This window comes from Hippocampus zosterae, chromosome 14 (genome assembly GCF_025434085.1).
Source record: "Hippocampus zosterae strain Florida chromosome 14, ASM2543408v3, whole genome shotgun sequence".
NCBI classification, from domain to species: Eukaryota; Metazoa; Chordata; class Actinopteri; order Syngnathiformes; family Syngnathidae; genus Hippocampus; species Hippocampus zosterae.
The window spans coordinates 2,524,487-2,536,554 of NC_067464.1; the positions used below are offsets into that span (position 1 = coordinate 2,524,487).

Below are 12,068 nucleotides of genomic sequence, written 5' to 3' on the forward strand. Positions count from 1 at the left end.
GTGGAATGGCGACGTACCGATCATAAAATGAACATTCCTTGAATCAGTCCTTCTTGAGAACTGACACAACGAAAGAAATGACTAGAAATGAGCCACAAAGTCAAAAAAGGATGGAAGTGTATCCCCCCCCCCCCCCCCCCCCCCCCGTTGATGAACCAATCAGATAATCACCAAGACATCAAAACTCGAAATAATTCAGAATCAGAACAAGTTGTCGAGTCGGCCGTACCTGTACTCGCTGTTGGGCTGCAGGCCGCCGACCAGGTGACTGGTCGCCGGCTCCACCGTGATGGTCCGCTCATCCAGAGAGATGATGTACGATGAGATTTCCGCCCCGTTGCTGTTTGGCTCCTCCCACTTGAGGAAGAGGCAGGTGGCGCGCGACTGTCCCGACTCCGACGAGGCCGGCGGGTCCAGGAGGCTGAGCGAGGAGATGGCGTCGGGAATGGTCGCCGGTGTCTGGAAACTGACCTGCTCGCTGTGAGGCCCCGACCCCGCCTGATTGACAGCCTGAAGGGGGGGGTGGAAGAAGAGGCAAAATTCAACACGGGAGTTACACGTGATCATTTTTGGGGGATGAAAGGATTTATTATACAATACGAAGTTACTTCTATTGTATAATAATTTGTTAATTCATTAATTTTAATATTTTTTTTTTTTTACTCTTGCACTTGACAAATACTCAAATCAATTACAATGACGCATTTTTCCGCAAAAAAAAAAAAACTAACTTGCTCTCAAACCTAATTAAAATTCACCCCCCCAAAAAAAAGTCAAAAAAAAAAAAAGACAAAAAAAAAACAAAAAACAAAAATAAAAAAAAACTAAACAAAGACTGCAACTGGAACCCGGCTCACCTGTAACCTGCAGCAGTAGCTGGTGGCGGGCGTGAGGTCGGACACTTCGCACTGCGTGGCCGAGCCGCAGTAGATCAACTCCATGGGCTCGTCTTCCCGGCCCCATTCCAGAAGATACTCCGAGATGTCGCTGCCCGAGCCCTCGGGACTCTGACGCACACATTGCATTTTAAGACAACACGAAAAAATGTGACTTGAGGTATAAGAGGCGTTATATAATATATATAATATATTTATATTTATAAATATATATATAATTATAATTAATATATAATAAAATGGGCGGCCCGGTAGTCCAGTGGTTAGCACGTCGGCTTCACAGTGCAGAGGTACCGGGTTCGATTCCAGCTCCGGCCTCCCCTGTGTGGAGTTTGCATGTTCTCCCCGGGCCGGCGTGGGATTTCTCCGGGTGCTCCGGTTTCCTCCCACATTCCAAAAACATGCGTGGCAGGCTGATTGAACACTCTAAATTGTCCCTAGGTGCGAGTGTGAGCGCGGATGGTTGTTCGTCTATGTGTGCCCTGCGATTGGCTGGCAACCGATCCAGGGTGTCCCCCGCCTACTGCCCGGAGATGGCTGGGATGGGCTCCAGCACCCCCGCGACCCTAATGAGGATCAAGCGGCTTGGAAGATGAATGAATGAATGAATATTTATATTAATAAATATATAAATATATATATATATATATATATAATTATAATTACTATAGAATAAAATATAATTAATAAAAATAATGATTAATTAATACAATTAATAATATAATTAATATTACTAATAATTTATATAATTAATACCACAGGGCCAGTATAATTAATGGCGTTGAGACCAAAAAAAAAATATCCTCAGGAAGTAAAAAAAAAAAACAAAACAAAACCAAACCATTATTCATTGCTTGTTAGCGTTATTATTATTTCCAAATGACAACTGTGACCTCAAATCGGAGGTGTTCAAAGGGGGGGTAAAAAAAAAAAAATGATGTGACTTTGCACAGGGCGCAGCCGACCGCATCCATAAATAGACGGAACCGCATTGTGATGTCAGACGGATTGCTGCCATTAAAACGATGAGCAAGCTTGATTGCGGCGGTTGAGTCACAGACGACGACAACAACAACAACATCAACATCAACGACCTTTCTCCAGTCAGAATCCCCAAAGCTCTCCCGGCCGCCATTTCCACGGCAACCAAAATCATTTTCGTCAACCTCCCGTTTGGGGCCACTAAAACAAATTCTGATTCCGTCTCCTTCCTTCTCACCTCCCAGTTGAGCGACACGCTGGTGTTGCTGGCAAGCGTGATAAGTGGCGGCCCGCACTGGCCTGGAGGACCCGCTGCGGTCGTGACCACCGTTGGCTGGGAGTACTCGCCAAACTACGAAAGAAAAAATAAAATAAAAATAAAAATCGGCCCAACTGATCAATCCAGAACTTTTATTTTTGTATCGGGAAATTCTGCATTGAGGCAATTCATCAGTTATGCCAAATATCAGCCGAAAATAAATCAATAAATCCTTATCGGATCGGGTCCTATTTTTTTTTTGCTCACCCCAGCCTCATTGGCAGCCCTCAGCCGGAAACTGTAGGTGGCGCCGGGCAGCAGACTACCCACGGTGCACTGCAGCTCCGCCCCGTGGAACACTTGGGCCGGCTGGGCGTCGCCCTCGCTCATCTCCAGGCTGAACATGTACACCTCGCTTGCACCATTGGCGGCGGGGGACTCTGTGTAATGACACAAAAGATTTTATTTTATTTTTTTTAAAGATCTGAAAATATGCCGATGTTTAAAATTCCTACTTTCAGAAAATAACTTGGGGGGGGGGCTATATATTCAAAAGGACACATGTAGTATGCTGTATATTTATCTACCCATCCATTTTCAACACCACTTATCCTGAACATGGTCGGGGGCATGTGTGTGTGTGTGTGTGTGTGTGGGGGGGGGGATCCTGTACAAAAGATCCTGTACTCTCGTGGGAAAAAAAATTCTATGGCCCTGATTTTAATACTACGGCGGCCCGGTAGTCCAGTGGTTAGCACGTCGGCTTCACAGTGCCGAGGTACCGGGTTCGATTCCAGCTCCGGCCTCCCTGTGTGGAGTTTGCATGTTCTTCCCGGGCCTGCGTGGGTTTTCTCCGGGTGCTCCGGTTTCCTCCCACATTCCAAAAACATGCGTGGCAGGCTGATTGGACGCTCTAAATTGTCCCTAGGTGTGAGTGTGAGTGTGAATGGTTGTTCGTTTCTGTGTGCCCTGCGATTGGCTGGCAACCGATTCAGGGTGTCCCCCGCCTACTGCCCGAAGACAGCTGGGATACGCTCCAGCACCCCCCGCGACCCTAGTGAGGATCAAGCGGCTCGGAAGATGAATGAATGAATGGATGAATGATTTTAATACTGTCCTGTTTGTTCTTCAGTGTCTGGCAGGAGTGGAGGGCGTTCCCTCCAGAGCCCCCACCTGTCACTAATCATCCTGCTTGGCCGCTGGCCTTTAAAAGTTCTGCCACGCCGACAATTGGCTGTCAGATCATTCAGCTTTCCTCACCACTCTTGTCTCCAAGTGTTTGTTTGTTCTAGATGTTCGACTATTTTTTTTTCCACTAATTGCTTCTCACCACATTTATGGGCTAAATATTTTTCATGCAAATAGTTTGGTTGTTTGTTCTCGTTTTGTATTTCTTGAGTATTGGATTTTTTTCCAATTTTCTTCAGAGCTGTGTGGAAGCGTGACAAATATGTATCGATTATCTATAAATAAAAAAACATTGCCAACAATAATCGTTTCAAATGCAAAAATAAGAACCAAAAAAAAAACACTAGTTTCAACACACGATTTGCTTTCACGATTTGAAAATGCTTGAATGTCAACATTTGGTGACTCTCAGTTGTGTCAAATCGCCCGCTTGAGGCCACACCCCCAGACTTTGCTCTGACTTGACTACCCTCAAACTGGCAGGACTTGGCCGACCCCGCAACGTCAAAGCACCGAGGCCGCTAAAACGAGTCCAGAAGTCTACCGCAGGTCAACAATCACTCGCAGACGCTTAATTGCGGCAATCTGCTCCAACTCGGCCTGTCTTATTAAAACCAGGCTAAAAGGAGATCTTCGCGAGCGTTCAATTCTCGGAAAATAGCGCTTGCCGAGACGCAGCGGGGGCTCCCGACCAGAGCGAGCCGGATGTGAATGGGTTTTTTTTTCCATTTTTTTTTTTTTAATGGAGTCTCGATTAAGCAACAAGCATGCTTTGACCGAGGGGTCCATTAGGGCGGGCTGGAAAAACCTTAACAGGCAGCCAGAGGGTGATTAAGCTACCCTGCAGCAATCAATCACAAATAGTCAAGCCTCTAAACAGTGTGTGTGTGTGTGTGTGTGTGCGTGCGAGCATACGTGTGTGTGTGTGTGTGTGTGTGTGTGCGTGCGTGCGTGTACTCACCCCATTCTAACTGGACCTCCTTGTGCTTGGCTTTACCCACAATCTTCGGCGGCTGGCAGGGCCCGGGTGGAACGCTTAACGTGCGCACCGGAATGCCAACAGTGCACTTGAGCAGGAAAGGAGGAAAAAAAAAAAAATTCATAAATGAATAAAAATGAATTAAAAAATTCATAAATGAAAAAAAAACTATGACAAATAAAAATTTATCATAGTAGTTCAATGGTCCAATTACAGTCCACTAGCGTAACGCTAACACATAATGCCAAACCCTATTGACAGGCTAACAAAAGTAGCATCGGTGGCCGCAGTCGTTTCAAAGCTGAAAAAAAAAAAAATGTATTCTATTTAAACACAAACGGTGCAGCAACACAGATGTTATAAAATGACTCCTGGGCAGATGTGATTTATGATGTGATTTTATCGTCTATTTTCTGAAGCGCTCATCTTCACCATAACCAACAAGAATAGTCGAAAGAAGAGCCTACCTGACTGTGCCCCCCGGTGGTGATGCTGCAGACGCGCAGGCGGTACATGCTGCCCGGGGCCAGGCGCTCGCACACGCACTCTGTGGCCGGTCCGCTGTACGCCACCTCCCATTGATCGGCTGCGCACGCACACACACACACACACACACACACACGCACACACACACAATTCATAACTGAAACATCTTTGCACAGTCAAGTTCTTATCAAGACTTTTGGGGAATAGCATCCAACCAAGGACTTAAAAGTACAACATGAGCTCCTAAAAGCGACCACTTGTACCTTCTGAGCATCCCTCGCTAATCTCCAACAAATACGTGAGCGCTTCAGAGCCGCCGTTGTCCTGCGGAGGATCTGTCAGCAGAGAGACAAAAACGACTCAAAGGACAATGTTATTTAGCAGCGAGCCGTTTTTTGTTGTTTTTTTTTTGGTGCAAGGAGGCCTCACCCCATGTGACACTGAGGGCGTAAGGCGTCGACGCCACGACGCGCGGCGTGGACGGCGGCCCCGGCTTGTCGGGATTGGTGGTGCACACCAGCACCTCGCTGGGACTGCTTTTGCCCTCCACGTTCGACGCAATCAGCTGCGGGCGAGGGAGAAACAAAAATGTTGAAAAAAAACAAAACAGGAAAAGATGATGTGTCCGGTGAGAGAGGAGACGCACGTTTATGTAATTTCCATGTATGAGGAAGTAAATGGGGCTTTTATATGCGCTGGGGGTCGGTAGAAATTGAGGTGAGGTGTCGGAAAATTTGCAGATCGAGAAATATCATTTTGGCAGGCACACAAAAAAAAAGAACAGATTTTGTTCAAACCTGTGAAAACATCCCAGGGACTTCAAAAACAAATGCCAAGGTGCGCAAAAAATATCAACTGGACTAGCAGAAAAAGCTTTTTTGGGGGGCGGGAGATGAAAAACGACAATTTCGGTTTTTAGTTTCAACATGCACGTTGACAATAAATGAGCGACAACGCTTGCGAAACCGCAAATAAAACGAATATGCTTGAATGGTAAAAATATTTTGTTTCTGCCTTTTCCCCCGAGTCAAAATACAAAATTTAGTTCATTGAATCGACAAAAAAAAAAAGAAGAAGCCAAATTGTGTCACTAAGTAATATGACAAAACAAAATGCATTCCCACAAATCAAAATATACAATTCAGCAAAAACAAAGTTTTTTTTTTTTTTTGTGAAAATGAAAAGTGTCGCTAAAATAAATGCGTTTTTAGCTTCCGAGCACCAGGCTAAGTTTCAACAAATTCAGTTTTGCCCTCAAAAGGTCAAGTCAAGCAGTGACAAATTCAACGTATTTGAAAGCACTTCTGAGCTGACAATAAATGAGCGACAACGCTTGCGAAACCGCGAAACCGCAAATAAAACGAATACGCTTGAATGGTAAAAATATTTTTTTTCTGCCTTTTCCGAGTCAAAATACAAAATTTTGTTCATTGAATCGACAAAAAAAAAAGAAGAAGCCAAATTGTGTCACTAAGTAATATGACAAAACAAAATGCATTCCCACAAATCAAAATATACAATTCAGCAAAAACAAAGGATTTTTTTTTTTTTGTGAAAATGAAAAGTGTCGCTAAAATAAATGCGTTTTTAGCTTCCGAGCACCAGGCTAAGTTTCAACAAATTCAGTTTTGCCCTCAAAAGGTCAAATCAAGCAGTGACAAGTTCAACGTATTTGAAAGCACTTTTGAGCATATTTTCAAACAAATTTAAAACGCATTGGCAAATACACCAAAACGGACTCGTCAATACATTCGAAGGTACTCGCAAATACGTTCGACATACATTTGAGAACGCGTTCCACTCAAAAAATGCAAACTCGCCTACTTTTGCGTTGAAAGCACTTGTCAAGTGCAGTCAGGAGTGCCCAACAAATTCCGTGCGGCCTTATCACAAATTTTTGCAGTGTCTCCGTGTGAAAGCCACTCACCCTGAATTTATACTGCGTGCTCCTCTTCAGGCCTTGTACAGTACAAGTCAAGTTTTCTCCAGTGTACTTCGGGTGAAACTCCGCTCCCTGGGAGAGGTTCATTTGGGGCGCGCGGTGAGCACACACACACACACAAACACTTTTTGAACGCGTGTCTGCGATAAAAAACAAAAGAGCAAAGCCGCTCACGCTGTTGTCCTCCTGGATCTCCAGGGTGTATTTCAGCTGCTCCTCGCCGGGGCTGCCCTCGGGCCGCCCCCACTCCAGGGTGACCCAGGACACGCCGGCCCTCACCAGACGCGGAGCCAGAGGCAGCGCGGGCAGCGTGCCCATGGTGTAGAAGACCGCCTCGGAGCTGAAGCCGCTGCAAAACGAAAAAAAAAAAAAAAAAAAGTTGTATTACTATTTATTCTTATTTAATAATCATATTTATTATTATTGTATTATTATTTATTTATTCTCCTTTCTTCTTTCTACATACATTCTTGCTGCTGGAGGCTGTCAATTTCCCCAGTGTGGGACGAATAAAGGATATCTTATCTTATCTTATCTTATCATTGAATATGTTTCTGGGGAAACCAAAACGTGAGGTCCGCACCCTGAGAAATATTTTATTGCAATAAAACAAATGCGCTCTCTGTCCAGCAATTGTCAATCCATTCATGATCAAAATGTCCAATTCTGCAATTATTATTATTTTTTTCTTATAAAGGCGTACAAATCAAATATTGGGGTACAACGTGGGGAAAAAAAACCTTACAAAAATAAAATTAAATTAAAAAAAAAATTATTCCACCAGCATGTAATTTTTTTTTGGGGGGGGGGGGGGCGTGGTTACCTTGTGCCGATGTCGCTGTGCGCCGCCACCCTGAAGGTGTAAGCGCAGGCGGGGAACAGCCGCGTCAGCTTACAGTGTCGCTGGCTCCCGAAGTAACATTCCCGGAACACGCTGTTTTTCTTCCCCTGTACAAAAAAAAACGGGCGCACAATTAATTCACGATCATCGTTCGGAAAAAAAAAATAAATAAAATAAAAAATTCACGGATGTTTTCTCTCACCTCGTCCCACTCAAGCAGGTAGTTTGTGATTTTGGATCCGTTGTCGCCTGGCGGCTGATGGTGGCCACGCAACAAATGGAGGAAACACAAGCTCAAGTTTTGTCATGTGACTCGGCAGCGACTGTCCAATGAAAAGCCGACCGGCCGCCATTCGATGAAGACAAATTCATTTTTTCGGATTAAAAAAAAAAAATCACAAAATTGTCTACAAGCCTTTTGTTCTGATATTCCATGTCATCAATTTTTTATTTTTACTTATTTTTTTGTTCACGTCCCCTATAACAACATCAAGTTTAGTCAAAACAGCTTTGCAGTTTCATTAAAATTAATGTTTTGGTAAAAAAAAAAAATTCAAATTTAGTTCAAACTGGTTTCATGCTCATATTTTTATGAAAGAAATTTATTGTCAAATTTTCTTTTTTTCGAACGGACCCGTGTTGTCCTTGGGGGGCCAACTCGTACCCCACCGTTTTTTTTCCTTCTTTAAAACATTCCTCAACAGAACAAAAAGGCATCCGCGTTTGCCCGGTCGTCTTGCTTCCTCCCTCCTCCTCCACCGGGCGTAACTGCTCACCCCTCCCCTCTCTGCTCGTCGAGAATCTCAGTAAATAAAAAAAAATTTAATTTATAATAACAATTTTTATTTTTATTTTTTAAATAAAATTTCGTCTTTGCATAAAAACGAGCCGAAGTTTAGCGACGGTTGCTTGTCACCGGACAGCCATGTGAGGTTCACAGTGTGGAACGAGTTCGGGCATAAGTACCTTCCACTGTAAAGTGAGGGTGCTTTTGGTGCGGTGGGAAAGCCTGGGGGCGAGTGGGACGTCGGGAACGCTGACGCTGCAATGCGTGGTGAACGTGCACGCCTCGGAGCACGAGCCGCGCACCGAGTTGTATGTGGCGCACACCCTGCCGGCAAGGGGGGGGGGGGGGCGCCGAGGTCACAAAGGTCCGCGCGTGCGACAAGATTTTGAGTTTCAAAAGTGAGGAGAGGAGAACACGTACCGTACGTGGTAGTCGGTCGCTGGCCTCAGATCTTTGAGATGATACTCGAGTTCTTCACCACTTTGGAACAGCGACAAAAAAATACAGACAACAATCCCACATCAATTGATACAAATAATTCAATTATATAAATAATTGCCAGTAATTATTTATATCAGTAATCAATATATTATATATTTAATGATATATTATTATATTATTTATATTATATTTATATCAGTAATCAAATAATTGCCAGTAAAAATGGCAAGTGGTTCAAACAGTCCCATTCAAAAATAAAAATAAAAATAAAAATTAAAAAATAAATGTTGCCTTTTCGTCCACAGAAACATTAACACATTAAGTTCAAATCCAATCTTCCCCGCGAACAATACTAAATATTTAATTTTAAACAAACAAACAAAAAGTCCATTTCTTTTCAGTCAAAAGACATTTGAAACAAATCAATTGTGCCCATTTTTTAAACGAAAATCTGAAGTTTCTTTTCCCACTGAAATCATCAAATGTTGAAAAAAAAGAATATCGTTCATATGTTCTTTCATTATTTTCATGAAAAACATTTAAAAAAAAAGATATATATTTATTTTAATATATAGAAAATATTTTTTAATATATATATATATATTTTTTAATATATATTATATATATATATATTTTATAGTTATTACATTTTTGCTTCTCTTGCTGTTTACCTGTAGATGAGGCGAAACTTCCCGTCTCGCCCTTTATCCGAGAGGGACAACTCGTAGGAGCACGACATGGGCATGCCGTTGCTGTGCCGGCTTGCAAGGCCTGCGGGGGGCGCCCAAGAGAGTCGCACAGCTCGGGCCTGCAGATTGGACACCTACCAAAAAAAAAAAAACGAAGTTGTGAATTCAACGCAGACCATTTGACTGCTTTACAAAAGCCCGCCCTTTGCAATTTGTTAAACTTAAGAATGACAGTAAAAACCAACAAAAATTGGCAGATGTTTTGCGGATGGAGTGTTTAAAACATTGTCTTATGTTGTAATATGTACAAAGATTAAAAAATAAAATCAAATAAACTCATCAGATTTTATAAAGCGATAATAACGGCTGTTTAATCGCTCAGCTGATTCATCGGTGTGGCCATAGAAGACGGCAGAATTTTTGATTTGCCGAAGGTGGAAAATTCCATTTTGCCTTCAATTTAATGAATCAGAGAATTCCTTTTTTTTTTTTTGGTCTGTTTTTCAGAGCTCAACATTTTTGAGGACATGCAGAAATAAACCTTTGCGTTCCCTGTAGAAGTTCATTGGTTTCATGAACGCAAAACTATAGGGTATTTTTTTTTTTATCTTAATTCTTACAGGTGAAAAAATATATATGCAGTGTTAGCTTCACTTGACATGTCAAAGGGGCTTTGTGGTATTTTTTCCTGCTGCAGTAGAGCTCAACTTGCACACGCTTGTACTTTGGGAAAGCGGATGCTGCCCTCGTGTGGCCCTTTACAGTACTGCTGCAGTTTCTTTTGCAACCTCAGGGGTTTTTAAAAAGCAGCCAACTCTGTCGTCGCAACCCCCCCCCCCCCTTCCCCCCCTCCCGGCATCTGATATTCATGTTAGCTACCGAGACAGAACGGAAACATGGAAAAATGGACCACCAATGAAAAGCATGAGACAAGGACCTGGTATGTGTGTATGTGTGTGTGTGTGTGTGTGTGTATGTGTGTATACAAAGGAAAGGGGAAAAGGTGTGCGCACCAACCTGTGGTTTGTCGATTGTAGACAACATGTCTTGAACACGTTTGGTCTCTGAGTCATGATCTGGAGACGGAGAAAAACATCAATAACGTTGACAAAGTTACGACCAGATATTTGTGCTTTTTAAAAATTTTTTTTTAACAATTTGCAACTGTTAATTCAGATTTTTAGATCCCATAAATTAACCAAAAATCGTTTTAAAACAGCTCTGTTTAAAAAAAAACAAGCTGCAGGTTTTTTGTTGTTGTGAAAAGTAAGCAACGTGTATAAAATAATAGAATAGAATAGTAGAAAATCATATCATGATCTTAAAAATATGCACTCATTCGTGAAAATGCCTCATGTAAAAAAGGTCACAAAGTAATAAATCCATCGGCCATGAGAAAAATGCATTGGTGATACAATAAATGTTCAATGACTGAAAGGTTACATTTATAGTTATTAAAGATTTCATTTTTCAATACAAAGCTGATTTTTGTTTGAGCTAACTCAAAAAAACAAGTTTGAACCTGTCAAATGATTATTAGGATTTCATTTTTTTTAACAATTATTTTTGCATTTTAATCAAGAGGAAATATTAGTAACTAATTTCATTTCATTTGTTCTTTATACATGTGCCGACCGAAGATAATACTTGCAGGTATATATTTTTTATCTTCTGCAAAGAATAACTGATATTACAGCTGTACTGAGAAGCCAAGGGAGGAGCTTGTTGGCATTGGAGTGGAGGCATTTCGGATGCATTTGCAGAAGTACGTGTGCACACACGTCCGTGCATGCGTAACACACTGGGGGGAACCCCGGCACCCCCCCCCCCCTGCCCCCCCCATCATCACTCTCCCTACGGGCTCCCCCAAGTTGAATGTTTTTCCGCCTGCTTTCTCCATCGGGGTTGAGCCGACTGTAAATCACAATGTGCGTGAGTGTGTTTGTTTGCGGAGGAGCCCCGGGCGACACGTATGAGTCATGGCAACCGTGATGTCATGGAAGCACAACCTCAGCTTGAACTCCCCCGTGTGCTTTGTGTGTGTGCGTTCTAAGTAAGAAGTTACAGCCGAGCTACTGTATGCATTTGACCTGTTGAACTCTCCACGTACACACACAGTCGACCATTTTGTGTCTGCTTTAACACAAAATAGGGTCTTTCGGTTTGATGCAGATGATTCAGGTGTTGCAAGGTTCAAGGACAAGATGAAAATTGCTGACCAACATATAGTCTTTATAACCAGAGCCAATATCGAGCGGACAATTAATCAGTTGTCAATATACCACCAACGACAGGCCCTCCAGACATCAACATAATTTTAAACTCATTTTACAACAATATGCAAATAAGCATATTATATACAAATATATTATATATAAATATATAAATATAAATATATAAATATATTATATATTAATATACAAATAAGCAGAAGGGGGAAAAAACGATACACACTCTAATGAACTACGCTGAAGGTAAGCTCCGCCCCCTACATGCTGAGATACTTCCACAAGAGCTTTGGTGCCATCTTCTGGCATCTCAAGGCATTACAGGAAATACAAAAAAAAATGGAAAATGAC

At 42.4% G+C, this 12,068-nt stretch overlaps 2 protein-coding genes and 1 long non-coding RNA gene across 2 annotated transcripts in view; 1 reads left to right on the plus strand and 2 right to left on the minus strand.

Moving 5' to 3' along the window:
- The window catches only part of tnika (TRAF2 and NCK interacting kinase a), a 284,569-nt gene that overhangs the window by 100,695 nt on the left and 171,806 nt on the right, over positions 1 to 12,068 (minus strand).
- Positions 1 to 12,068, plus strand: part of LOC127614344 (uncharacterized) — a 232,305-nt gene that overhangs the window by 46,549 nt on the left and 173,688 nt on the right. The window lies entirely within an intron of this gene.
- LOC127614337 (fibronectin type III domain-containing protein 3B-like) overlaps positions 1 to 12,068 on the minus strand; it is an 81,242-nt gene that overhangs the window by 14,791 nt on the left and 54,383 nt on the right. Inside the window, exons 8-23 of the mRNA XM_052085612.1 lie at positions 10,507 to 10,565; positions 9,472 to 9,623; positions 8,780 to 8,839; positions 8,539 to 8,683; positions 7,775 to 7,828; positions 7,555 to 7,679; positions 6,906 to 7,080; positions 6,717 to 6,803; positions 5,219 to 5,354; positions 5,053 to 5,124; positions 4,771 to 4,889; positions 4,286 to 4,391; positions 2,404 to 2,576; positions 2,116 to 2,229; positions 858 to 1,007; positions 230 to 510 (exon numbers count right to left, since the gene is read on the minus strand). Coding sequence (XP_051941572.1) covers positions 230 to 510; positions 858 to 1,007; positions 2,116 to 2,229; positions 2,404 to 2,576; positions 4,286 to 4,391; positions 4,771 to 4,889; positions 5,053 to 5,124; positions 5,219 to 5,354; positions 6,717 to 6,803; positions 6,906 to 7,080; positions 7,555 to 7,679; positions 7,775 to 7,828; positions 8,539 to 8,683; positions 8,780 to 8,839; positions 9,472 to 9,623; positions 10,507 to 10,565 — 2,008 coding nt within the window. The remainder of the gene's footprint in view (positions 1 to 229; positions 511 to 857; positions 1,008 to 2,115; positions 2,230 to 2,403; positions 2,577 to 4,285; positions 4,392 to 4,770; positions 4,890 to 5,052; positions 5,125 to 5,218; positions 5,355 to 6,716; positions 6,804 to 6,905; positions 7,081 to 7,554; positions 7,680 to 7,774; positions 7,829 to 8,538; positions 8,684 to 8,779; positions 8,840 to 9,471; positions 9,624 to 10,506; positions 10,566 to 12,068) is intronic.